At 43.9% G+C, this 27,909-nt stretch overlaps 1 protein-coding gene and 1 long non-coding RNA gene across 4 annotated transcripts in view; both read left to right on the top strand.

Moving 5' to 3' along the window:
* Positions 1-13,015: 13,015 nt before the first annotated feature.
* LOC130389572 (uncharacterized) lies at positions 13,016-13,676 on the top strand. 3 transcript variants are annotated; one of them, XR_008896572.1, is made up of 4 exons: positions 13,017-13,050; positions 13,140-13,275; positions 13,360-13,464; positions 13,605-13,676. It is a non-coding gene; the product is annotated as an uncharacterized LOC130389572 (long non-coding RNA). The 3 variants fall into 3 exon arrangements; XR_008896573.1 differs by lacking the exon at positions 13,140-13,275 and having other exon boundaries at positions 13,016-13,050; XR_008896571.1 differs by lacking the exon at positions 13,017-13,050 and having other exon boundaries at positions 13,086-13,275.
* Positions 13,677-15,715: 2,039 nt separating this feature from the next.
* Positions 15,716-27,909, top strand: part of acot19 (acyl-CoA thioesterase 19) — a 45,332-nt gene continuing 33,138 nt past the window's right edge. The window contains exon 1 of the mRNA XM_056599401.1: positions 15,716-15,974. Within this exon, the coding sequence (XP_056455376.1) occupies positions 15,779-15,974 (196 nt within the window). The 5' untranslated portion in view covers positions 15,716-15,778. The remainder of the gene's footprint in view (positions 15,975-27,909) is intronic.

Genomic DNA, 27,909 nt, shown 5'->3' with positions numbered 1-27,909 from the left:
ACCATCATTGCTATGCTGATGACACGCAAATCTATGTATCGCTATCACCAAATGACTATCGGCCCATAGATCTGCTGTGCCAGTGCATTGAGCAAGTGAAAGACTGGATGTGCCGAAATTTCCTTCAGCTAAATGAGGATAAAACAGAGATAATTGTATTGGGTGCTAAAACGGAAAGGCTTAAAGTAACCCAACACCTTCACTCTCTGTCCCTGAAAACCTCAATCAAAGCCAGAAACCTAGGGGTTATCATGGATTCTGATTTACATTTCGAAAGTCACATCAAATCAGTTACAAAATCTGCATATTATCACCTTAAAAATGTAGCAAGACTTAGAGGCAGTGCTTAATTTGTCAAGTGGGAGCTCCCGGAGCGCTGAGGACGAGTAGAAAAAAAGCGGCGCGGGGGGGGGGGGCGGGGGCTCTGGTGGGCGCTTTCGAACAACCCACACAAAATCCCATGTTCAATGCTGTAGGCTTATTTAGTCAACATCGCAAGAAATTAGCCTACTAAAGCCTCGTGAATGGGGATGTACCCAGAAAAAATAGTAAACATATGTTAGGTTGGAGAGACACACAGCCACACGTCATAAAGTTTACCGTTGTTTACTAACAGTTGAGGAATAATGTCATGCAATCGCAGGTACGTCATTGAGTCATTGTATTCTCAACACAACAAAATACACCAAGTCCTTGAAAATGGATCTCCGTCGCATCAAAAGATGAAAACAAATAGATAGGCTACCTAATAGATTATAGTAGGCCTAGTTAGAACAACAATCTGGCATGACAACTTGGCCATGTTAACAAATAGATACATATTATTAACCAGAACAATACCAGAATACCACAAAAACCATAATAATAATAAAGTTCATTTTGGCCTTCTTGCCCCTCTTCTCCGCAGCCACTTTCGCTAACTCCTCACAGATTTATCACACATCACTCAACCGACTCGCGTCACTCCAAGTCCAACCTCTCTTGCTCTCTTGCTGCACATCTGAACAAAACACACATGCACACAGTATTACACACACTCACTCACTCACTCACTCACTCACTCACTCACTCACTCACTCACTCACTCACTCACTGACTGACTGACTGACTGACTGACTGACTGACTGACTGACTGACTGACTGACTGACTGACTGACTGACTGACTGACTGACTGACTGACTGACTGACTGACTGACTGACTGACTGACTGACTGACTGACTGACTGACTGACTGACTGGACTCACTCACTCACTCACTCACTCACTCACTCACTCACTCACTCACTCACTCACTCACTCACTCACTCACTCACTCACTCACTCACTCACTCACTCACTCACTCACTCACTCACTCACTCACTCACTCACTCACTCACTCACTCACTCACTCACTCACTCACTCACTCACTCACTCACTCACTCACTCACTCACTCACTCACTCACTCACTCACTCACTCACTCACTCACTCACTCACTCACTCACTCCAGATCCAGCTGGCGGAGCGCACGTCAGAGCTTCCGGAGCGCGCTCCCCCTTGCTCCCCCTCAAATTAAGCACTGCTTAGAGGGCTCATGTCCACCGAAGACTTACAAAAACTTGTACATGCCTTTATCACTAGTAAGCTTGATTACTGCAATGGTCTCCTTACAGGTCTCCCAAAACAAACTCTAAGGAAGCTTCAGCTTGTTCAGAATGCTGCTGCTAGAGTTTTAACAAAGACCAAAAAATTTGAACATATTACACCAATTCTTAAATCGTTACATTGGCTTCCTGTAGGTCAGAGAATTGATTTTAAAATCATGTTGCTAACCTATAAATCCCTACATGGTTTAGGCCCAAAATATTTAACTGATATGCTTCCACTACATAAGCCTTCTAGAACACTAAGATCTTCTGAGACCAATCTGTTAATTATCCCCAGAGTAAACACGAAACATGGGAAAGCAGGATTTAGTTACTATGCAACAAATAGCTGGAATAAACTCCCTGAGGATTTAAGACTTGCCCCAACTCTGAGCACCTTCAAAACAAGATTGAAGACTTTTATGTTTGCTTTAGCTTTCTGCTAAATCTTAAATACTTTACCTTTATTTTACTAAAATGCCTTTTTAACTTTCCCTTTATTTTCTATTTTTACCAGAAAAATACATGACATTTGCTGAGTAATGAAGTTGTGTCATTAAGAGCTTGACGAAGTGAAAACCTGTATTAGTGATTAAGCGCTTAATCACTGAATATACGCCATATGAAACTCTTTTGAATTTGTTTGTTGTTTGTTGTTTGCCTTTGGTTCTGGGCTAGAGTCCTAGAATAATCACTGAATATTTGTTTGTTGTTTGTTGTTTGCCTTTGGTTCTGGGCTAGAGTCCTAGAATATTGTAATAGATTGTCCTTTAGGTCGGGTTGTAGTCCCGACTTGGGTTCCAGAGAGTCTGTTGATCTGATCTTAAATAACTTTCAATTTAATTTTCTCACTTTCTTAAATACATTGCACTTTCAATTTTACTTACTAAAAAGCCTTTTTAACTTTCTATTTTACTCATTTCTTTGCATATGTTTTCTTTTACTTATCTATTATTTTATTTTATTGTATAACAATGTTTATATGTGAAGCACTTTGAGTCTGCCTTGTGTATGAAAAGTGCTATATAAATAAAGTTGCCTTGCCTTGCCTTGCCTAATGAATTGATTCAGCTATTCCCCCAGAAGTCTGGGGTCAAAAGGTCAAAAGGAGCCGGCACCACGCCGCTTATGAGATAACAAAAGTTCATGTGTATTTCTCTCATAACTTTTTGTCATTATTAAAGAGAGGCCTGATTCTCAGATATGCATGTTGGATGGCTAGGGTGTAGGTCTGGGAAGAACTTCAGGCCAAAATCTTGCAAGCGAGCCGCTGGGTGCAGGTGCAACGAGATGGAGAGTTGCTGAGTCATTTCCTGGGCTGGAGCCACAGGTTGAAGCGTATGAGTCCTTTGAGACCCCCTTTGATAAAAGGGGGTCTCATATAAAAATACAGTTTTTTCCTATCGTTTTCGGTCATGTACCCATACTATGGTCACTTTTCCCTATCACTTAACACAGTGGGCTTTAGAGACACACACCTCTGCATATCTGTTAACCTTTGGTGCAAAATGCACTACAACAACCACACCACAAACAATGCTGCCATAACTTAACACATGTTTCCTCTCAGAACACTATGACCTAAAAAAACACTAACATCTTGAAGCATTGCCAATTGCATATATAAAATGTTGCCGTGTCCTCCAGTTTGGCATAGATTTCCTGTAGTGTTGCATTGAAAAAAAGAGAAAAAACACAGACAAACACTTCTTTGGACTACAGTAATAAAGTTTGTAATATTACAGTATGAGAATCCAAGCCAAGTATCTGCTGACAGTGTTCATATGTCGGTTTACCTCCCACAAAAGATGTCACAATTGAGTGTGGTAAATGTACTGTAATTGTAAATACAGTAAATACTGTAAGTGTTTTATGAGAAACTGAGAATAACAATTTTCAGTTTTTGTAATGCAAATTACATACAGTAAGTACGTAATATATGATCCAGAAACAAATCACAAACACAACAGTCAGAATGCTGTAAATACTGTATAGTACCTGTTAGTTTGTGTGAAAACCCTCACGATTGATGCCACCGTTGATCTTGGCAAGTTCGGCTGAACCCTCAGACCAGCTTCCCTCATGGACAGACCATGATTGATTACATGGTCGATGACAGTTGCTCTGATACAACTGTCCTTGCTGCTGCTGCTCCTCTCCCTCTCCCTCTTCCTCTCCCTCTTCCTCTACCTCTTCTCTTCCTCTACCTCTTCCTCTTCCTCCTACTCCACCTTCACCTCCACCTCCACCTCCACCTCCACCTCCACCTTCACCTTCACCTCCACCTCTTCCTCTGCCTCTTCCTCTGCCTCTGCCTCTTGCTCTTGCTCTTGCTGCATCCATTTTCCTATACCAACTACGTAAAGAAGTCCAAAGCAAATGCCAAAGAAGGCCCTTTTTCAACGAGGCACAAATTACATGTAAAACACCTGAGTAGGTCTTTAGCTGAGTAGGTCTTTAGCTGAAATGACCACCAGGTGTTTTGCATTGCAAAACATATCCTCTGTGTTTTTTACAGATCATTGTATAAATAAGTAATTCCATGCCAATTCACCAAGAACTATGGTGCACAGGGGGAAAAAAATCGAAATTACTGTAAAATAAAATAAATAAACTATAAACTAAATATTTTTTCTTATTCAAACATGTAACTTCATTTGTCTGTCCAAATGCAGCATCTTTCCATCTACAGTGATCTAAATTACTGTTAGGTTTTGAACAGAAAGTTCACTGTTTTGAACAGAGTATCTAAACATTGGTAAAATATGCTGTAGTTCCACAGCGTTTTGCCGGTAGTGAACATTGACTGGGGCAGGTATCCATGAAATTTGGAAGAAGGCGTCATTGCCAGCATTTGTATCTTAGCATAGGGGCAAGTAACTACAGTTTGGTTCACATGGTCTACTGGTATGCTCACTGTGTGAAGTGTTTAGGGAATGTGAACATGGTTTAGGTAAATTGCCTAAAACGATAGGAAAAAACTGTAAATAAAAACTTTTAACGATACCTTGGAATACCTGCCTATTTTCTAACCATCGGACCCTAGTTTACGACAAAAACAATACAATGGACGGCAGCTCCTTTGCCGCGTGGTTTTTAGAGCCATGTAAGGATTAGAGGGGGCGGTCGATAGCAACCACCATAGCAACCATAACGGTCAAGTGACTGGATGCAGCCCCGTTGAAAGAAATTGAATACCACCCTACACACTCAGGATATTAATGATATTTAAATTATTATGACCATGAAGTCTTTATTTGCATGGGTTTACATTTCGTTCTGTGTAGCATGGAAAAATCAGAGAAACACTCCCATTCAGAATGCATTGGTTTACATTTCGCTCTTTGGAGCACGGTTATTTTAATATATTTATTTATTTTCAGTTTTTGAGGAGGTGCTTCAAAGATGCAAATGTTTCAGCAATAATCCAAAATCCAATGGCAAAACCCGTTGGCTTTTTGTCGAGGGAATCCAGGGCGACGCTCACTTCCGGGTTGGCCAACATACGTCATCCCTCCACCACTCTACTGTAAAAACACATGTTCAAGTTGAATGAGAATAATAATAATAATAATTCTGCCATAGTATTTATTTAAGGGGGGGGGGATACAAGTATTTTGGCCATTCGTAGTGTTGATCAGCAGAGAAATAATTTGTCCGCAAAGACGGTGACGTCGCTTAGCAACGGATGACGCTGGGATAGACAAGTCACCGGACTACTACCCATGAACGGAGCGTTCCACGGCATTGAGAAGACCCGTGTAATAAAGGCCTATAATATTTCTGTTTATGGCATAGATTTCTTCTCAGATTAGGCCAATAAACCAATGGTAAAATAAAAATAAAAACGCTCGATCAAAGGCCCGGCCCGAGTATAGTGGTGGGAAATATCGGGCAGAGAATCTAAACACTGACTGGAACTACTTAGCAGGTGTCTGTAGGGCTATATCAGGAGTTAATGCACGCACTGCAGCCAATCAGAATCAGAGTATTCCCCCAGACCGTGGTCTAAACAATATTATTCACGAGTTATAAACAACCCCTACACATCAATATTAATGATAACCCTGTGGAAATTGCCATAAGTGAGAGATACAATTTCGCACGTTGAGCACACAGTTGTGTGACTCGTTTATTCAGTAGCCTAAGAGAGAAACAGGAAATCAAAACGTGCTGAAGGTAAACAAATCCTGCATGGGCTCTGACGTCATGAGACACTCGTAATCCTTAAAAGGGACAGCGATCCCTGAACCACCAAGATAGTAAACGACATGCCTAACACAATTGAAAGAACAACACATAACAAAATACTGTGGGTGAATTATGTTACAATCACTACAACCCATTAAATACGGTATGATTTCTAGATGTCATGGCAACGTCCGCTCGCGACACTGGACTTGCGATCGAGGCATCGACGCGGACGTTCATTCACATAGCCAAAAACAAGAGAATAGATGGCTAGATAAAATAAACATCAAGACATACAATTCTAAAAAGAACAGATGAAGCAGCTACCCTTTTTTCCTTCGCGGTTTGCCTACAGAGCAGCGCACCTGCATTTAATATATCTGTGTATTGTCACAATTTCTCAGTATCAAAGGTGAAAGTAGAAACGGGTGGCCAAAAGCTGTCGTATTGTTAGTTATCACAGACAATTTTAAGTAGAAACGGGTGGCCAAAAGCTGTCATTTGTTAGTTATCACAGACAATTTTCAACAATGAATGATCTGTACGGAGCTCCATAAGGAAATGCGCCGACTTTGGCTCAGCCTGGCTCCGCCTCTTTCGCTACGTAGCTAAGATGGCTGCCGTTGAGTACGGGGAGTGTCCTTCGATCCACACTTCACGATTAGCCCGTTTTGAGTACGGCATCCGGGTCCTTGAAGTATACTTCTTTTCGCCGGATCTGAATTGGAACGTACTGCGTACTCAAATTTTGGCTAGTAAGTACGGACAGTACGGGTATTGGAACACGGCACTGTACTTACGTGACACAAACCAGCACCGCAAACGTTCTCTCCCGCTTGAGATGACGTCTCATTTTTTATAGGTTCATGGGTCTGATTCGCCGTTTTCCCATGCTGATATCCCCGGAGATTCTCGGGCATCTTCGACAATTTGGCTATAGATTGTCTCATTACACGCTAAATAATATAATTATAGCCTAATTATATATATAGCCTATACATATATATAGGCAATATATATAATTAGGCAATATATTTAGATATATATTGTAGCGGGCCAGTGGGTGTGGGGTTTCCACGCTACCAAGTTGAACCGATAAATGACACAACACACAGCAATTCCAGTGCCGAAGGGTTTATTTACCTAGTAAATGAAAACCAGGGTGGGAAAGGGTCATCCACCTCCTTTATGCTATCGTCCGTCGCACCTTTCACCTGTCTCTCTCTCTCTGGGCGTGCCACACTGCCAGGCGATCACACAGATCCTGCTTGTCCTTACCTAGCCCTAGCTCCTCTTCCAACTCCAACTTCAACCTCCCCACATGTCTGTTTGCTAGCTCTTTTAAGCACAAGCTCCCCTGCTCAACGATCCCCAGGCTCGCCTCGTTAACGTGAGGAAGTCCATATATGGCTTGGGGGTGGAGCCAGCAGGTTGCCGGACCTACCACTCCCCTCACTCCTCCCTGGCGTCTGCCACAATATATACATATAGCATTTGTGGTTTTGGCATAAACATAACTAGGGTGCACTGTACTTTCTGCGCACACCCTTTCTGAAGCCTCTCTCTCGCTTTCTCTCTCTGTCCCTCCCTCTCTCTCTTTCTCTCTCTCTCGTACCGTTTTGTGGAGCACGTTCATTGTCTGACAACACTCCCATTCAGAAAGCATTGGTTTACATTTCGTTCTGTGTAGCACGCAAAAAGTCGGACTATCGTACTCTGGAACACGCTTCAATAGATTAACGTTCGTGCGCATGAGCACGCAATCGCGTGATACCGGGTTGGGTGACCAGTAAATGGTGCACACAACCACGAGTCTACTGACACGTGATCGCATAACAGCGATTTGTGAGTCACACAGGGTAGCAGCAAGTAAGTGTGCTTGCTCCCGTTCTAATACAAATGTATGGAGTAGTGTTTTTAGCATTGATCATTTCATGTTCGCTATTTGTGTAGGGACAGAAAGCTCACGTCAGGTGAGAGTGCACTGCTTCGCGTCATCCACGTGAACGCATTGGTACTGGAGTTGTAGGTCTAGTTCATCTAGGCTGGCCCATCTAGGCTGTGCACACTCTTACATTGAGACCCAACAAAAGTTTTTCCAATGTCGCCAACGCGAGGGAGAAACGTTGCGCGAATTTTCACATTCGATAATGGCATTAATGGAAATCTGTCAACGAAAAAATTCAAGTGCTATTTCTAACCCTGACTTGGTTCTCCGTGATCACTTTGTGGAAAACGTTAGAGATAAAATGTTGCGTAGGGAACTACAATTTATTCGCCTCAATCCTGGCTCGTCCTTTTTGAACGTGCGTAGAGGAGCATTTCGTTGGGCAGACGATGGGGAAGGGGCCCGCCCAGTACGCGCTAGGGCTTTCTCTTGTGACGCCAGCGCAGGAATGGTAGGGGAATGGGGAGCTCAGACCCAGGCTGTGGCTGCAAAATCAAACGACGAATTGGCTGAACTTAAAGATTGTTTGCGTAGACAACAAACCCAATTAGACACCATCTTAAAACATTTGTCCTCCGGACCAGTGCCTTTCAATTCCAACAGCAGGCCAGGTAAACCAGCAATGCCTTTCAACTCGAACAGTAGGCCAGGTAATCCACCCCAGCGTTACAAATTTGCAAATTTGTTTGAGGTGTGACCAGGCTGGCCATATGGCAAGGGACTGTTTAACGGTTCAAAGGCAGGGACCGCATGTACGGAATGACTTTGGGCAGAGGACAGTTAATACAGGCGATGTACAATCTAGTGGGTTACCGGGAAACTAGCACCCTCTAGTGCATGGAGCCAAGCACTAGATTGGGCCTTAGCAGGCTCAGGTTATCCTCCTCACTCTATGCTTATAGGGCAATGCCCTGTGTCTGATGTTAAAATGTGCCCATCACGTGCCTTGTTGACACCGGTTCTATGGTATCCACCATCACAGAATCCTTCTTTAAAGAACACTTCCAAGTTCAGGGGCAAACCCAACTACGCTCTTGTGGATGGCTACAGTTAAGGGCAGCCAATGGGTTGGATATCCCCTATCAAGGCTATTTAGAGCTGGACATAGAAGTTTTGGGTAGAGTGCTTCCCTCCATAGGCATTTTGGTCGTCCAAGATCCACCAGCCTCTGGGTCAAAGTTAAAAAAAAACACTGTCCCAGGGCTGATCGGAACGTTCTTCGTGGCTGTCTGCGCGAAATGTTCTGTCAAGGGAGCAATAGTTTATTTACCTCTCCTTCCACTAGTGATGTGCCTGCAGTCTGGAAACAGGCTCTGCTGGAGTGTCAAACCTTTGAAGGCCTGTCAAATTCTGGTTTCCTGGGTAAGGTTTCAACCCCCCCGGGCTCCTCCATTCTTGTGCCTGCTGGCTCTATGAAGCTGGTTTCAGCTGTATGCAGGCAGTGGCTTTGCCCGTTGATTCCCGCAGCGTTCATAGAGCCAGGAGAGGGAGACTGGCAGTTACCACCAGATTTGCTCATTCCTAGCTCTTTACTCCGCATTGGGCATGGCACAGTTGATGTGCCGGTAGTCAATGTGGGTAAGGAAGATCGTTGGATAAGACCACGCACCACCTTGGGTCAATTGTATATGATCGAGGTATGTTCTGCTAACAAGCCCATTTGTTTTCAGGAAGAAAATAGTAACCAAGGTCCAGTAGCTTACATTCGAGTCATGGAGGCCACCACCTCTCACGTTCCGGGCCTTGCCGATGCCACCTGGCCTAATTTGACAGATTCAGAGCAGCAACAGGCAAAGTCATTACTTCAAAGGTATCCAGCTTAAATTGAGCAAGTGTCATTTCTTTCAGCCGGAGGTGAAGTTTTTGGGACATATAATTTCAGCTTCGGGTGTCTCAACTGATCCTGACAAAATCAGTGCAGTAAGAGACTGGGGAATACCAGCTACCGTTACAGACTTGCGTTCTTTCCTTGGGTTTGCATCATACTATCGGCGTTTTGTTGAGGGGTTTGCAAGGTATGCAGCTCCTCTGCATAAGTTGGTAGCAAAGCTACAGCCAGCCCCAAAGAAGAAACTAACTGGTTTCAATGCCTCTTTGCGGGACCACTGGGTCTGGGGCTGTGAAAAGGCTTTTGAGACGCTCAAAGCAAAGCTGATAAGTGCACCTGTTCTGGGTTACGCAGACTTCAGCAAGCCTTTTGTTTTCGAGGTAGATGTGAGTGGGCTTGGGCTAGGTGCTGTTTTGTCCCAACAGCAGGGGGAGGGACAGCGGCGGCCAGTAGCCTACGCGAGCAGGGGGTTGCGACCAACGGAAAGAAATATGGACAATTACTCTGCCATGAAACTTGAGCTGTTGGCCCTTAAGTGGGCTGTAGCAGACAAATTTCGAGATTACCTCCTAGGTGTAAAGTTCATTGTTTTGACTGATAATAACCCCCTCTGTTATCTGCAGACGGCCAAATTGGGTGCTGTAGAGCAACGCTGGGCGGCACAGCTGGCTCTCTTTGATTTCAAGATTGAGTACCGCCCAGGTACATGTAACAGGAATGCAGATGCATTGTCTCGCTTGCCTACATTGCCTACCCCAGACTCCATAGACGTGGTAGCACTGGGAATCTCTGTCCCTACGGAGATCAAAAGTGTTTTGACAACTCTTGTTCCCGGACAGGTTGACATCCAGGCCATAGATGCCTCCCCAGTAAGGACTAGGGCTGATCTCCAACTCCTCCAGTCAGAGGACCCGGTGCTGAGCGCCTTCCAGGTATACAGGAAGAGAGGTAGACCCCCCACTGCATTGGAACGAGCCAAAGAGTCCCCTGCTGTGGTAGAACCTGTGCGTCAGTGGGCCAACATACAGGTACATGGTGGTGTTCTCTACAGGCAAAGTCATGTCCCTGGTTGTAGTGAAAAGGTGATGCAACTACTGCTGCCTCAGCTATTAAATGAGGAAGTCTTGACCGCATTTCACAATAATCATGGCCACCAAGGGGTAGAAAGGACCACCATACTCATTCGTCAACGTTGTTACTGGCCCTTCATGCGCAGAGATATCGAGCGCTGGTGTCGTGAATTCCAGCGATGTGTAGTGGCAAAAGCCGTGCAACCGAAGTTGAGAACATCCATGGGTAGTCTCCTTGCATCCAGGCCTTTAGAAATTCTAGCCATCGACTTCACCACTTTGGAAAAGTCTAGCGATGGGAAAGAAAATCTCTTGGTTGTAACGGATGTATTTTCCAAATTCACTCAGCCCTACCCCACCGTAGATCAAAAGGCCACAACCGTCGCACGGATTCTTACTGAACAGTGGTTTTATACCTATGGTGTCCCACAACGCATTCATTCAGACCAGGGTCGTCAATTCGAGGGAGAGTTGTTTAAGCGGCTGTGTCAATTATATGGCATTCACAAGTCCCGTACAAGTCCATACCACCCTGAGGGCAACGGACAATGTGAGCGATTTAATCGTACGCTTCACAATTTGCTCTGGACTTTGCCCTCGGAAAAGAAGAAAAGGTGGCCAACTGTCGTGGCAATTTCTGTATCAGATATTGCGTCTAAGCAGATGAGATATTTAGATGCAAAAAGCACACAATACTGTTGACAATTAGTGATTATATATATTTGTAATAAAAGTACGAACAAAGATACATCACAACATGCATCAACAAACAACATAACAGGCATACATTACAATAATCTGAGGCCCCAGATGGGAGCTTCTCTTTGCGTGTTACTTCATACTCAAGGTACGCTGGGGAGAAGTCCACTGAGTCTTCTAATCAATGAGTTCTTATTTGTTTGGGTTTATTAGGGGGTGGTCCCCCAATACCAAAAGCCTTTGTGTACCAGATGGTTATCTTTACAACTGCAGCTGTGGGGAATGCCATTGGAGGGGGTAGCGGCTGTGTCATCTAAACCCCTGGCTTGGTTGACGCTAGCCAGGGGGTCGAGAAAACAGGCCCACACATCAAAGGATTGCATGGAGGGTGATTTACATGACAAGAAACATAGGAAAGGGCAGGCAATAAAAATGGATCACTCTACCCATGACGGTTTACACTTTAAATGACCCAAAAGGAGCCCAGAAGGCAGACACTATATAAAATTACACAGAATAGCAACAAAACTTAAATTCATATAGACCAAAACAATACAACATGTAGATTTTCCATCACACAACCCATCTACCTCACGTGTTGTTTGCATACAATACTACGGTCCATCAGTCAACTAGGTTTTCACCATATGAACTAATGTTTGGGCGGAAGCCTATCCTTCCCCTTGACTCGCTATTGGGAACAGTTGACTCCCCATCTGAAATGACCTCTGAAGAGTGGGTCCGGGAACATCGGGAGCACCTCTCTGCTGTTTATCAGCAGGCTCGAACAAATCTTGAGGCGGCGGCCAAGCAGCGAGCAAAACATCAAGCTGCTCCCTTTCACATTTTACCTCCAGGTACATTGGTGTACCGTCGGAGTCACCCACCTGGTCGCCACAAAATTCAGGATCACTGGGACCATGTAGTGTACGAGGTGGTCGGTTGCTTGGATGAGGTTGGCACCCTGTACAAAATCAGACCAAGGGACCAGCAGGGTCCAGGAAAGAACATTCATAGACAGGAGATGCGCCCTCTCCATGTTGACCCCTGCCCACACCTGCCAACCCAGAGCCCAATCTCGATCAGTCTGATCTTTTATTGGAAGACTCAAATAGTAGTGTAGATGAAAATGAGGATTTTGCACTAATGGTAGCTCTAGACACCTCTTGTCTGGATGGGCAGAACAGTTGCGTCCCCATTGTGATTGGTGTGCCGTCGGCTCAAATTCCTGTCCAGCAGGAGCAAATCTTACAAGATTTGGCTATCGAACACACTCAAAGAGCTGAAGCTCCAATGCCAGTGCCTGAGGGCAACCACCTGCCGAGAAGGACCACTAGAACAACAGCCGGCCACCATTCGAACCCCTACAACCTCCCGGGTACATCAACCGAACAACCACTCGCTGACGAACACATGGGAGCTCACGTGACTGTCAGCTCCCAGGGTGTTGGTTTTAGGCCCTGGTTGTAACATTCTTTTTTTTTACTTGTCACCGGGACGGTGACATTTAGGGGGGGGTGAATGTAGCAGGTAGGACGGTAGTGATGGGTAATGCACCTTGGCCCCTCCCACTGGCAATAATCTAGATCAGGTGGCACATGTGGCACGTCTTAAAAGAGATGCAAACTCAGTATTAGTGCAAAGACGGTGGAAGTAAACGCCTCCGTAGCAGCTGCGTAAACAGAACGTGAGTCTTTTTGAAATGTTCGTTTTATCCTTTTATGCAAACGTATTCTTATTAAGCAGCGCCTAACACAGTCTACTGTCTGTTTGTAGCTTCAGCCTGGTGTCTGCACGTAACCCTGGCTTGGTGTCTTTTTATATGGTGACCAGTAAATGGTGCACACAACCACGAGTCTGCTGACACGTGATCGCATAACAGCGATTTGTGAGTCACACGGGGTAGCAGCAAGTAAGTGTGCTTGCTCCCGTTCTAATACAAATGTATGGAGTAGTGTTTTTAGTATTGATCATTTCATGTTCGCTATTTGTGTAGGGACAGAAAGCTCACGTCAGGTGAGAGTGCACTGCTTCGCGTCATCCACGTGAACGCATTGGTACTGGAGTTGTAGGTCTAGTTCATCTAGGCTGGCCCAAACACGTAAGTTATCCTCTTTAGTTAGTCTTTTATTCCACCTAATCATGGCTATAATTCCACCCAATCATGGCTATACTAACACTAGGATTCTGATGAGAGGAGGTAGCGCCAACTCTAGTGTCAACTGTGATTCTTAATTACAGGAGGATTGCCGTCGTCTGTTCGACCAGTCACTGTTTTTCCCAGGACCGAATTTGTCTACTTGTATCTATTTTAATGTAACCTACGAGTGCTATAAACATCTGCCCAGTGGCGCGGGAAGGGGGGTGCTGAGGGTGCTGCAGCACCCCCTAGCTGCAGAAAAAAAAGAGAAAAAAAAAGTTGTTCTTAATTTTTATATATTAAATATATATATATTAAAACGATATAACAAATAATTAGGCTTTGGGGACGAAAATAGACGTGGGAAATATGTGTTTGCTAGTTTTTAGCTATAACAGGCATGCATGGGGATCTTGCTATATGGGGTTCGCGGGTTCACAGGGTTTGCGGAAGTTGTTAAAGAATAAAGAAGAACGTGAACGAACAGAATGGCGCAAAAGAGAATTTTAGATTTTTTAGACGGAAGTCTACATTTGGAGTCTTCAAATAGATAAGACCATGCATTTTTATTCATTTTTTGGTTATTGCTGCCGCCGTGCAGAATCTGTGTACTAGGCATTGTCATGTTTGTGGTATTAGTTTAGTGAGTGTGGACTGTTTGTGCGCGCTCTCTGCCAGGGAATATTAATTGGGGCAATTGGTCTGGATTTAAGCTGCTTGTAACCGACGTGGGACGCTCGGAATCGGGTGGAAATTAGGCGATTTCATGTATTTGTGACTCTTTTTGTGAGTGTGTGTATCCGGGACGCCGGTGCCCACGGACTGAAGTTGCAGTGACGGGATGGTCTCAATGGCTACCAGAAGGAGGGACGTTAGACCATCGTTTGAACGTGTTTTCATTAACTGTGTGTGGGGGGGGATTTGGGGAGAGAACTGATTAGATTGCGTGTTGGAAATCGTGTGTGGGTTTTGGGGGAATGTTTTAGAAGCGGTTCTCTCCCGGTGTCCCGAATACACACACACACACACACACACACACACACACACACACACACACACACACACACACACACACACACACACACACACACACACACACACACACACACAGTCACAAATTCATGCAATCGCCTATTTCCACCCGATTCCGAGCGTCCCACGTCAGTTCCTAGCAGCCTAAATCGAGTCCATTTGCCCCAATTTATATTCCCCTGTCAGGGAATATTAATTGGGGGCAATTTGTCTGGATTTAAGCTGCTTGGAACTGAAATTAAAAAATTAATGTTTAGCACTGCCAAAAGCAGGACTTGTATTATGAAATGCAATTGAACCGGAAACCTGAAGATTGTACCATGCACGGCATGAGGAATAAAAAAGTGTTAGTTTGCAACCGATATATAGGCCAATTCGATTTTTTTGTGTGTGTGAGCGAGCGCTAGTGAGCGAGAGACCGAGAGTGTTCAAGTTTATGTCCAAGTTTTTATTTTCCATATGCAACACGTAGCCTATATATTGTGTATATACCTAAGCATATTTTCCCCCCATGTAAATACTGTATCTTATATTATAGACAGTACCGCAGCACCCCCACTCAAAATACCTTCCTGCGCACCTGCATCTGCCATCCGTATCGTGGGCTAATTGGGAGACTAGGGGGAAGGCCGGCTAGTGGTAGCCCTTTAACCCAAATTGTTTTGTCTTTTGTCTTTCTTGTGTGGCCCATGGGCATTTTTACATCATCTCTTGTGAGAACAGTATTTGTTTTCAGTGTCTTAGTGTTTGTTTTCAGTGTTTTAGTGTTTTTTTCATTTGCTGTTAACTGCATGGGTTTTATTTGCACTTGTTGCTAACCAGCATGTTCATTGATTATTGTACAATAAATGTTTATTGATTGCATCAGTCCCATTTCTGTGCCTTCATTGGACACACCCCAATATAGTTTGAAAGTCTAGTTTATTCATTCTCTAAACTATAGATTCAAGTACCCCTGGGGGTCACATAATTATGACTGACCATGGGGATATTTGTATTATCAAGGCTTCCGCAGCTTCCATAGATAGCTTTGTAAATGAACACCCGATATTCCGTTGGCAGTGTGTAGTTGCAGAATAAGGGAGTGTGTGTGTGTGTGTGTGTGTGTGTGGGGGGGGGGGGGGCGGGGACCTGATTGGCTGAAGCTGGACTTCGGAACTGATTTATAGGAACAGTTCAACCTCGAACTGTATCCAACTCAACGGTGCGCCCATACTTGTGTTTCATTAGTCGTTCATGGAGAATGGCCGTGCAGGGACCTATGCTGTGGCTCTCGGTTCACCCGTGTCGAGGGCTCGTGGACGAGAAGATCAAGGTCCTGGTCCAGCACGCGGCTCCGGTTCAACGGCTCACGGTGCACACGCTCTTGCGCTCGGAGGACGGGGATGACTGGGAGGCGTTCGGTCACTATGTCAGCGACTCCGCCGGGGCGGTGGATGGTAGGATGAACAAATGAATAGATGCATTAATTACTATAGAAAGTGATACAGAAGGCCCGTTTTAGTAACACAACATCACTAACGTTGAAGGGTCAGAGTCTCTGTGTGACGAGATTCCAACCAGTTCATCAGGTTCATCGTGGTTTCCGTAGAACTTTAAGGGCTTTAAATTAAGAAAAAAAAGGGAATGGACGCGACAGGAATGGATTATACCATTCTTTCAGACTGGAGGGTGAGTGATGAGGGTGCCTTACACCTGATTTCTGTGCAGTCTAGAATCACTCGCACGTAAGGACAGTACTGGGCAAAAAAATAATCTCACCCAAGATTTATTTCGTCCTTTGGGAAAGCGTGGAAGCTGAGGTATGGCTGTATACGTCCTGATGTAGAGCAACACGGTACACTACAAGAACAACTGCGAACGGGGGCTGCCATTGTTATTGCTGCTAGACGCGACCGGCAGTTGGATTCATAGACATCTTATAGCATAGACGGAGCATTGGCTGCTGGGACGCGAGAAATACGACCGCCATCTTGGAGTGGGCACATTTTCAGCCCGATTTGGCTACTTTGAATCACGTTAGGCTGGAAAAACGGGACATATGCCCAATCTGGCAACACAAACCGAAACTAGACATAGACCTACTCGCGCTCACACATGTGCTCGCTGTTGCCTCGTGGTTGCTATGACTACAGCCAGAGCTACAGCACAAAACAGCCAATCACAACTGTCCGACGTACAGCCAATCACAATGTACGCCCATTCAAGCGTACAGCCAATGATATTGTGTAACGTAATCAGCAGACGACGGACCCCGAGCCGATCTGGAAGCCGAGCCGATATGGTACTTACACCGGGCTGTTCAGCGTATTCCTGCTCAAATCTGCGGACCATCCACAATAGGAATCGGGGGATTACTTTTCACAAGTAAGATTTAACATTACCATACTATTGGTATAATTGGTATTGAATAATAAAACACGCCAAACCATGTGGCCTTTATCATAGCTACACGTATGACAAAAAAACGCATGAAAATCAGTGGTTTTCAGTGAGGTATGATTAATTAAATGCGCTGACAGTTCATTGCTCCGGCCAAACGGATTACACTGAGTGGAGCGGATGACCACTCCAAGATGGCGGCCCCGCGTCTCGTCAGCGCCAGTAGGCGGTAGCATTCGATGCTCCGTCTATCATATAAGATGTCTATGGTTGGATTACCCTACTACGCGTTCCGGAAGCAGGAAGTGTGACATAGGTCTAATATGAGAAGAATGGGCACTCGCTGGTTAGTTCCGGTTTTCTGGACTGGTTGCAGTAATAATCTCTGTCCACGCGGGGCGCTCGCAGGCGAGTCCAGAATGAATGGGAGCCTATGGGGTTTTACCCTCAGAATCCACTTTTCTCACGATGTAATTTTTTGTCAAGTAATTTGAAAGTTGCGTTCAAAAGGTGGGGCTAAGATAATAAACTCAGCTGAATATCGCATTTTTTAAGGTCACGTATCTGTTCTAAAAAGGCGTTAAAAAATGCGATGACGTCACACATTGTCATACTGTCAGAGGTACTGCTTTACGGCAGTTTCTGAATCACTTCGGCACTTGCGCATCATTCCCTTTTCTCACGATAACACCAGCTGTTGGAGGTAAGGCTTTTTTTTTGCTTAATGCACGAGTTACAGAGAGTTTTAGTGAGCTGATGTAAAGAAAAGAAATGCGCGATTGTTTTACATATGTATGTTACTTACAGAGAGTGTTTTTTTTTAATCCTCACTAGTGCCGATGATAAAGCTTTTTTTTTTGTAACGACATTGCTATTGATTTCTATCTAGTGCTAGCTGCTATCAGCTGGCTGGCTGTCGGCTGATTATCTATCTTTCTCCTGAAATAGAAACCTGGATTTGAATCATAATTGTAAGACTGCATAAACTTAGTTTACATCAGTAAACAATCTCCTAGAGAGCACAGTGTTCTGTTGTACTCCTCCTCATGCCTCTTCCTTTCTTGATCTCTGGTTGGACCTTGATGCTGTGACAACGGACAAGTCTTCTTCCTCTGTCTTTTTTCCCTGCCTCTGTTCAGTATGTTCAGTGTAGTTAAATCATTTCTCATTATTTTGTTTATTTACTGTTACTGTTCTTCTTATTGTGTTCTTGTTAGTGTGATGTTTGAATAAACTTGCCTGTTGCTATGTTGGTATAATGTTTGGTAAAAAAAAAGCCTTGTAAAATCACGGTTAACACGAGATCTTCCTTGAAGTCGGATCTTCAGATATTCATGTCGGTAAGTAAAAAAAAGTGGATTAACAAGAATGATTTTTTTTGTTTTTACAAGCTTAAATAACTCTATAACTAGGGCAGACTACTTGTGGTTGTGATACTGTTTAACATTCTTTACAAAAGCTTAGGCCTACTGTTTTAGCGTTGGAAGAAACTTCAGCTTTTGCCACCTCGGTGAAGTTAGTTCGATGCACACGTTTGAGATGCACACTGAACAGTCACAAAATACTCTCTACTGTACAGGCTAGTAGATGTTGCTTGCTTCTTTCTGCCCCGAGTTTGCACAGTGCAACAGTGATGACGTACATGAGAAATCCATGTATTGAAGACCGGCAAATATATATAAAATGAGGGCTTGTAATGTAAACGCTATAATATGAAGCCTAACTATCCTCATGTAAGTGACATTGTTCTTGTCTTGTTTCTGTCAGTAATATTTATTTTAATTCATTGTTTTCTATCTCATGCAGGACCTTGAAAACATGCAGCATGCGATCAATAACAATATGTATTCAATAAAATTATTTGAATTATTAATCTGCTGTCTTTAATTCTTTGAATTATTAATCTGCAGTCTTTTTGTTAAAGGTATAAAGGGATTAAGTAGGCTAAACATAAGCAGGTTCCCCACGTTAAACTGCTATATGCATTACATGTCATTGTAAAATTGTAATAGGCTTCTTTTCGTAAATGCATATGACTCAGGGATGTCAGTTTCAAGTAAGGCTATGATTAAGCTAATCAAGAGCATATCAAGATTAAGCTATTCAAGAGCATATTTTTAAATGAGCGGGTCGGGTGCATTATTTTTATATAAGGCCTAATATTTGACCGAGTTGCGGTCATTTATGTACCCACGCACCACTGCTACATACAGATCCACTTCCGCGATTTAGAAAAGTACTAGACACGCCTCCGACTTCAAGTTACGCCTCCGGATACAAGTAACGCCTCCTACTACAAGTTACGCCTCCTCCGACTACAAGTTACGCCTCCTACTACAAGTTACGCCTCCGCCTTGCAGGACGCAGACAGATACTATTGCTCTGATGGGACTCTCTAAATCGACACCACTTCGCCCTGGGCGGGACTTTACGTCCTACGTCACTCGCTATGGGTGTGCATGTGTGCGCGTAGCCGTTTGTCTCAGGGATCTGTGCACGAACTCCCTTGCACTACAGGATTACGAGCGTGTCGTACGCGATGGAGGGTGGGTGACATTCCTACAGTCTGTGATGATAGGCTATATTTCTACAAATGACTTACTATTACTAGCGATTAACAGACAACCAAGTCTGCGTCTGCATCTTTCCCACTCCTGGCTAGTAGTAGTATAGTTTTAGCTTTTGTACTGTATATCAGAAATGATCACCCTGTACCACACTGCTGACTTGTTGATGTTTTGTGAGCACTCACGCATTTCTCTAGGTATCTTAAGTTTCCTACTGGAGTCATCAAAACTTTGGACTTTGTGTTAGTGTAAGAAATATTGTGTTGCAACACTTTGTGTCTTACCCTTACCGTTACCCTAACCTTAACCCCAGTAACATTTCGTCATCATAAACTACAAGTTACGCAAAATGGCATACAAACATCCAGTCCAATATGAAAGAAAAAAGCTAGCTTCATTAAGGAATCGAACCTCTTATTCCCGTGTTAATGAGTTGTTCTCCGACCACTAACCCATCAGGTCTTAGTACATGTGATTCAAGAGTTAACCACTTGACAATCTTTAAACTTCGGTTGCCTAGAAATTGTAAAGACAGTGTGTGAAAAGCGAGGGTGGCATTTCCCCAGATGCTACCATTTAGCCATTTACCTTTTGCATGCACACATAGCACCACACTACAAACAACCACACACCACAGTTTAATACACCATTTATTAACAAACATGCTAGATAATTCACACATACATGTGTTTGTCAACTACCCTTCTTCCTGTCCGTCCGGTAAACTGGTCCATGGGGAACGCGTGCCGCATGGGAACCAGGGCTTTATTTTCTGTTCCGGGACAGTTCATTTGGTTTGCTAATGGCGGGGGTGGTGAGGTAGCGTTTGTACTTTGAGTGTCGTTATGGTTGGTGTGATTTATTTATCAAAGACTGTGTTGTCGACTTCCGGTTTTGCAATGTGAGGGGTCGGTCACGCTTTGGGACGGCTCCGTGTATTTCATGATTTTCGTGCACCAAAGTGAAGTTTACCCTATGTAACTGTATTAATTATTTAAGAAAAGTTGGCCTACATCTCAGATCGATTCAATTGGCTTTACAATGTCGAGACAACAACGACAGGTGAAAGATTCTGCTCCAACCCAAGCAACACCGACGGCTAAGATGGCGGAGTCGCTAATCGTTGCTAGCCTGGTGCAGGAACTTGACAAACACAAAGAAAGTTTGGCGGCTGAACTCAAAACGTTCCTCACGACATCTTTGGATACCTCCCTTACACCTATACGGACGTCTCTCGAAACTATCAACGCGGCATTGGACTCTCACAACCAAATGATAACGACCATTGAAAATACACTCTCCACCCAAAGTGACGAGATAGCCGAGCTTACAACGAGGCTTGATCACCTGGAGAAGGCCAATGCTGGATTAACATCCAAAGCGGAGGACCTTGAGAATCGTTCCAGACGACAGAATATTAGGATCGTTGGCCTACCGGAGGGTCTGGAGGGAGGTTCACCGTCGGAGTTCATTTCCAAGCTTCTCCGGTCAGTTGTTGGAAATGATGTTTTCCCCACACCTCCTGAGCTGGATAGAGCGCACTGTGCACCTGCTCCGAAGCCTGCCTTGGGACAACGTCCACGAGCCATCATCGCTAGATTCCATCGTTATCAGGACAAGGAGCGTGTGCTTCGGTGGGCGAGATCGCAGAAGGAAGGCATAAAGTTCGATGGCAACAGAATCCTGTTCTTCCCCGACATGAGTGCAGGCCTGGCCAAGCAGCGAGCAATGTTCAAGAGCATTAAGGCTAAACTTTATGCCGCAGGAATCACATTCTCCCTGCGCCACCCGGCTCGTTTGTGCATCACTGCCAACGGGGAAACACACCTTTTCAACACCCCTGAAGCAGCAGAGACATTCTACGAGCGGATATAGGGAAACTTTCCAGCCAACACTGTTGGAGAACGAGATTGAATGTTGCCACATCTGAAAGGTTTAAGTTAACACTAAATAGCTTGAGTGATCAGATATTACATGCTGACTGTGAATAACTGATAGAACGCCTGGATCGCATTTAGCGTTAGTATGACTGCGATACTTGAAGGCGAGTTTTGTGTTAAATGGGGTGAAGAGGGTAAACGTAGAGATTAAAAAAAAAAAAAATGTTTTATTATAGGTGCACTTGCAGTGTATGTGTTCAGTGTTGGGAGCAAATCCCTTCTTGTGTTGGATAAAGTTTGTAGATACTGCATTACTAGGAGTGGAACTGTAGAGTAGACCTGCGGCTCGCTTCCACGGAAGGACGAGCATAGGCTTTGAAGAACTTCGGCAGACTGTTCTAATGCTGCTGGGTTTATTTCTTTATTTGTTTTCGTCATTTTTTCTTTTATGGGGGGGGATTTGGGAGGGAGAGTACTGGTCACCTTTGAATACAAATGTTGGTATCTGTTGTGTGTGCAGCGGGTTTAATATGCTGTCTTTATTTATTTATCATACTTTTCAGTTATGTACATTAGTATACCTACATGATTGGAATAGATGGTCAAGGTGGGAAGGATAAGCTACAGGTCAAATTAATTTCATGGAATGTGAGAGGTTTAAATGGTCCTGTTAAGTGGGCAAAGGTTTTTCAACATCTCAAACTACATAGGGCTGACATTGTCTTCCTTCAGGAGACCCATCTCAAGATAAGTGATCATACAAGGCTTAGGCGCCCGTGGGTAGGACAAGTATTTCATTCATCATTTGACTCGAAAGCCAGAGGGGCTGCCATTTTAATTTCTAAAAAAATTCAGTTTATATCAGAGGGTATAGTGCCTGATCGCAATGGGCGCTTCATCATTGTTACGGGCAGACTATTCCATTTACCCGTTACACTAGTCTGCGTGTATGCTCCTAACTTTGATGACTCTGAATTCATGGCTACGCTTTTATCCGCTATTCCGAATATGGATACACATCGTTTAAATTCTGGAGGGGACCTAAACTGTGTAATGGACAGTTTAGGTCCGCTCAAGCCCGCTCATGCCCCAGAGTGACCAAACTGTCGAAAATGGCATTAACGCTACAGTCGTTCATGGAGGATTATGGAAGTGGTGACCCCTGGAGACTCCTACATGATGACACCAGAGCCTACTCATTCTACTCGCATGTACATCATTCCTACTCAAGGATAGATTATTTTTGTATCGATAAAGAATTATTACCTTCTATTCATTCCATTGAATATTCGGCAATAGTCATATCAGACCACTCCCCTGTGTTAATAGATTTCAGATTTGATTCTCCATCAGTGGGGACCCCGCAATGGAGGCTCAATACGTCGCTACTGTCCAATGATGTGTTCTGTTCTACTATAACGCAGGCTATTGAAGACTTTTTGTGTTTTAATAACTCAGAAGAAGTTAACTCCTCATTGCTTTGGGAAACCCTAAAGGCCACCATCAGAGGACAAATCATCTCATACTCTTCTTACTCTAATAAGCAACGCAGAAAGACACAAACAGACATAACCGGTAAAATATCTGAGGTTGATAGGCAATATGCAATAAAGCCTACTCCAGAGCTGCATCAGCAAAGGGTTAATCTCCAAACAGAGTTTGATCTCACCTCTACAGGGAATGCAGAAAGAAGTATAATGAGATCTAAAGGGATGTTGTATGAATATGGTGACAAAGCAAGCCGACTGCTGGCCCTCCAGCTCAAACACCAAGCGACATCACGACACATAACTCAAATTATTGGTCAGCCGGGTGGTCTTACAACGTGTCCCGTGCAGATCAATGCGGCCTTTAAAGCATACTATTCTAAACTTTATACTTCTGAACCCCCTCCTATAGACTCAAACATGGACGAATATTTGGATAACATAGACATACCAACTGTTGATATTGTAACGCAGTTGTCACTAGATCGACCAATAACCTTAAGGGAAATATGTGAAAGCATTAAGGAAATGAACAATGGGAAAACACCAGGGCCTGATGGGCTGCCGCCCGAATTTTATAAAAAATTCTCCACTCTCTTAGCCCCTCTATTACTAGATATGTATAATCATTCCCTGTCTACAGGAACACTGCCAAAAACCTTGACTGAGGCTTCTATTTCAGTTATCCTTAAAAAGAACAAGAATCCTGCAGAGTGCAGTTCCTATCGGCCTATATCAATCCTAAATGTTGATGTTAAAATACTAGCAAAAACATTTGCGAGAAGATTGGAAACATCTCTCCCCTCAATAATCTCTGAGGATCAAACTGGCTTCATCAGAGGACGTCAGCTGTCATCAAACATAAGACGTCTATTAAACATTGTCTCTGCCCCGTCCAGTGAGGGGAAGCCCGAAATGGTGCTCTCATTGGATGCGGAGAAGGCCTTTGACAGGGTGGAATGGGGGTACTTGTTTAAGGTGCTGGAAAAATTTGGGTTTGGGAGGACGTTCATAACATGGATACGCCTGCTTTATTCATCGCCCCTTGCCCGTGTTAACACAAATAGGCAGTACTCAACGTACTTTCTCCTGTCCCGCGGAACCCGCCAAGGGTGTCCACTGTCACCTCTGCTGTTCGCCCTTGCTATCGAACCGTTAGCCATTCTGCTGAGAACGACAGCATATCTGCGGGGTATCAGACGGGGGAATATTGAACATCGTGTTTCCCTATATGCGGACGATTTACTAATATATATAACAGATCCCGCCACTTAAAAAAAATAATACAGATGCTAGAGGAATTCGGTAAATTTTCAGGCTACAAAGTCAATCTCCAAAAAACGGTGTGTTTCTCACTAAACTCTAAAGCCACAACACTGACACAGGGACAAATACCTGTGTCACAAATACCCTTCACTATTGCAACGGAAAATTTTCAATATCTAGGGATTAACATTACTAATTCATTCCAAGGGTTGCATAAGAATAACATTGGCAAACTATTGACTAAGATAAAAGTTGATCTACAGAGATGGTCCACGTTGCCGTTGTCATTAGCGGGTAGAGTACAAACTATAAAAATGAATGTCTTACCCAGGTTTTTGTTCCTTTTCCAGTGTCTGCCTCTCTTCCTGACAAAGTCTTTTTTCAGGGAGCTTGACCAAATCATCCTCCCATTCTTGTGGGCAGGCAAGGCTGCCAGGATTAATAGAAGTGCTCTGCAAGCAGCAAGACAAGACGGTGGCCTGGGCCTGCCTAATTTCATGTTTTACTACTGGGCAGCAAATATACAAAAAATACTCAGCTGGTGGTATGAGAGTGAGTTAGACTGGTGCAGAATGGAATCCCTCTCCTGCCGCACCTCCTCACTTGTGGCTCTGACGTGCTCCCCTTTGCCATTCTCAGCCACAAATTTTACTTCAAACCCTGTAATCCTGTCAACCTTGAAAATATGGACACAGTTCCGCAAACACTTCAAACTAAATAATTTCGTCCTCCTTGGTCCACTTTGCTATAATCATACTTTCTTACCTTCCAAACTTGATTCTGCATTTACACTTTGGAAGAGGAAAGGTATCGCATCATTCCGAGATCTGTTTGTAGATGGAACATTTGTTGACTTTAAGAGTCTGTCAGATAAGCATGGATTGACCCAAAGCAACTTCTTCCGCTATCTTCAGCTACGCAGTTTTGTTAAAGACCATTGCAGCACGTTCCCATTTCTGCCTGCGGACTTACCAACAGTTGGCTTTCAGGCCTACTTGATAGGGCTGAAAGCCTGAAGGGGAGGTTATCCAAGTTGTACACGTGTATCCTTCAATCAAACCCCTCTCCGCTCGTCAAAATTAGACAGGAATGGGAAAATGAGCTAGGGATCCAATTTGAAGACTCCTGGTGGGTCAGGGCAAAGTTACAAGTGAACTATTCCTCATCCTGCGCCCGTCTTAACTTAATACAGTACAAAGTACTAGACAGAATACATTTCAGTAAGGCCAAATTAGCAAAGTTTTTCCCTGGCACCAGCGATGCCTGTAATAGATGTGCCTTTGTCCCGTCCTAGCCCATACATTCTGTCTGTGTTCTAAGCTAACGGGATTCTGGAAGAACTTTTTCAAGATTATATCTAAGGTTCTAGATATAGATATCACTCCCTGTCCACTCATTGCTATCTTCGGTGTCCCTCTTAACTACTCTGAGTTTAGCAAACGGAAGCTAAATGTTTTAGCATTTGCCTCTCTGATTGCCCGCAGATGTATCCTTCTACACTGGAAGTCACCAAAACCCCCGTCAGATAAGTCCTGGGAGACTGATTTAATGTCATTCCTTAAGCTAGAAAATATCAAATTTTCGCTTAGAGGGTCGAGTGGGAAATTCTACACTACATGGCAGCCTCTCCTCTCATATTTTGATAATGTGGCCATGACCCCTACCTCTTAGATAGACTACTGTATATGTATATATATATTTGTATATTCATTATTATTATTATTTTTTTTTTTTCTGCTGTACTGTTGCAACAGTGTCAATGCACAGGTGCAATTTATTGGATACATTGATGGAGAAAGGTGAACCAGCTTGGGGTGGGATATAGGGTGGGTTTTCTGTTTTGTTTTCATTTATTATTAGTACTATTGTTAATACTGTCTTGTTTTTCATTTTGTTTTTATTTTTTCCTTAATGTGTGTTTGTTTAAAAAAAAACAAAAAACATTGATGGTCACACATGTAACTTACAAGATTTATATTGTTTGATGTGATGTGCTCCAATAAACAAAGTTATAAAAAAAAAAAAAAAAAGACTGTGTTGTGGGTGTGTGTGTGTATATATTCAACCCAGTCGCCAAGAAAAAACGTCAGTGGTGTACGTTTCCATGAACACTGGATACGTAGCATTTCAACGTAAAAAATAGCGTGTTATACCTACAGTATCCACGTGTGCCGCTGTGGAGGCGGGTTTCGGGGTTTGGGTTTCACGGCTTTCGCGGCAAATTGTGGACACGATTGTTTAGGGGGGGGGGGGGAGACTGTTGTTGACCGGGGAGGGGGGGGGGGGGGGAGACACGTTTGTTGAGGGGGGACGACGACACACGATTGTGGGGGGGGGGGACACGTTAGTTGAAGGGGGGGGGGGGGGGGACACGTTTGTTGGGGGGGGGGGGGACACGTTTGTAGGGGGAGGCACGCTCGACAACGAGAGTTGGTTTTTATTGAACGCTCGACAACGAGAGTTGGTTTTTATTGAACGAGACTTCAACACGGAACAGCTGCTCGAAACGATGGTCACGTCACTCTCGGTGACGGTGTCGACAATAATGAACACACGAACAATGTTAATAGAACAACACACAACCACATAACATCCCGAACCCATTAACCCCACTTAATCCTAACAACAAAACAAGTTAACAAAAGCCCCATTTGTCAACTGAGAACCCCAATTCCCAGAATCCCCCGCGGCTCCGGAACACGGCGTAGCTTATATTAATCTTTATTATCTGAATGGGAAATGCAATATTTTAGGACAGATACACCATTAAACGCGTTTCTAATGACATTTCTAGCGAGAAATGTACATTTTCCTTACATAATCTTCAGTCAGTGAATGTGTATGATCTTTATTAATCTTTATTATCTGAATGGGAAATGCAATATTTTAGGACCGATTCACCGTTAAACGTGTTTCTAACAACATTTCTAGCGAGAAATATACTTTTTAATTGCATAATCTTCAGTCAGTGATTGTGTCTGATCTTTAGTTTTATAGTTATTAGGAGTTGATCGGCTCGCTCGCATGTTTCAACGACGTCAGGTTGCTTTCGCTAAACTAGCAGCTCACGTGCTTCCTGCGTTTGTGTTATTAAACTGTTACTTTATGTAACTTTTAATGATATCATCTTGTTAGAAACACGTATATCTGAGAGCCAAACCCAGTCGCCAAAATCATACCTACGTTGACAGTGTACGTTTCGTGAACACTGGATTACGTCGCATTTCAACATAAAATAGCGTGTTATACACACACACACACGCACGCACATGCACAGACACACACACACAAGCACACACACGCACGCACAGACACACAGACACAGACACACACACACACACACACACACACACACACACACACACACACACACACACACACGCACACACGCACACGGTGCATTTCGCTGCTAAAACAACAACAAAAAAATATTCCCTCAAATATTATTACTTTCAAAACGTTGGCCAAAATGGCCAATAATATCTTTTTTTTTTGGGATGCTTCTAGGACATTTTGGGTGGATTTTGAACGGTATGTGGGGGGCACGTTTTTTGCAGGACCTGGCAACCCTGCTGTTGCCCGAGATCTGGCTCCACCCCGGCGTGGTGCTGTCTCCTTTTGACCTTTTGACCCCAGACTTCTGGGGGAATAGCTGAATCAATTCATTAGTCAATCAGAAGCATGTAAATATCTTTCCGGTGGGGTAAGAGGACGAACAAGGTGTCCTTCAACATCTACGCTTCCAGGCGATTGCAACGGTGCCACACATGAGCATATTCGAACATGTTTAAT

The sequence above is a fragment of the Gadus chalcogrammus genome, chromosome 9 (genome assembly GCF_026213295.1).
Source record: "Gadus chalcogrammus isolate NIFS_2021 chromosome 9, NIFS_Gcha_1.0, whole genome shotgun sequence".
NCBI lineage: Eukaryota > Metazoa > Chordata > Actinopteri > Gadiformes > Gadidae > Gadus > Gadus chalcogrammus.
The sequence above is the reverse complement of the archived record's forward strand: the minus strand, read 5'-3'. Positions and strand labels throughout refer to the sequence as shown.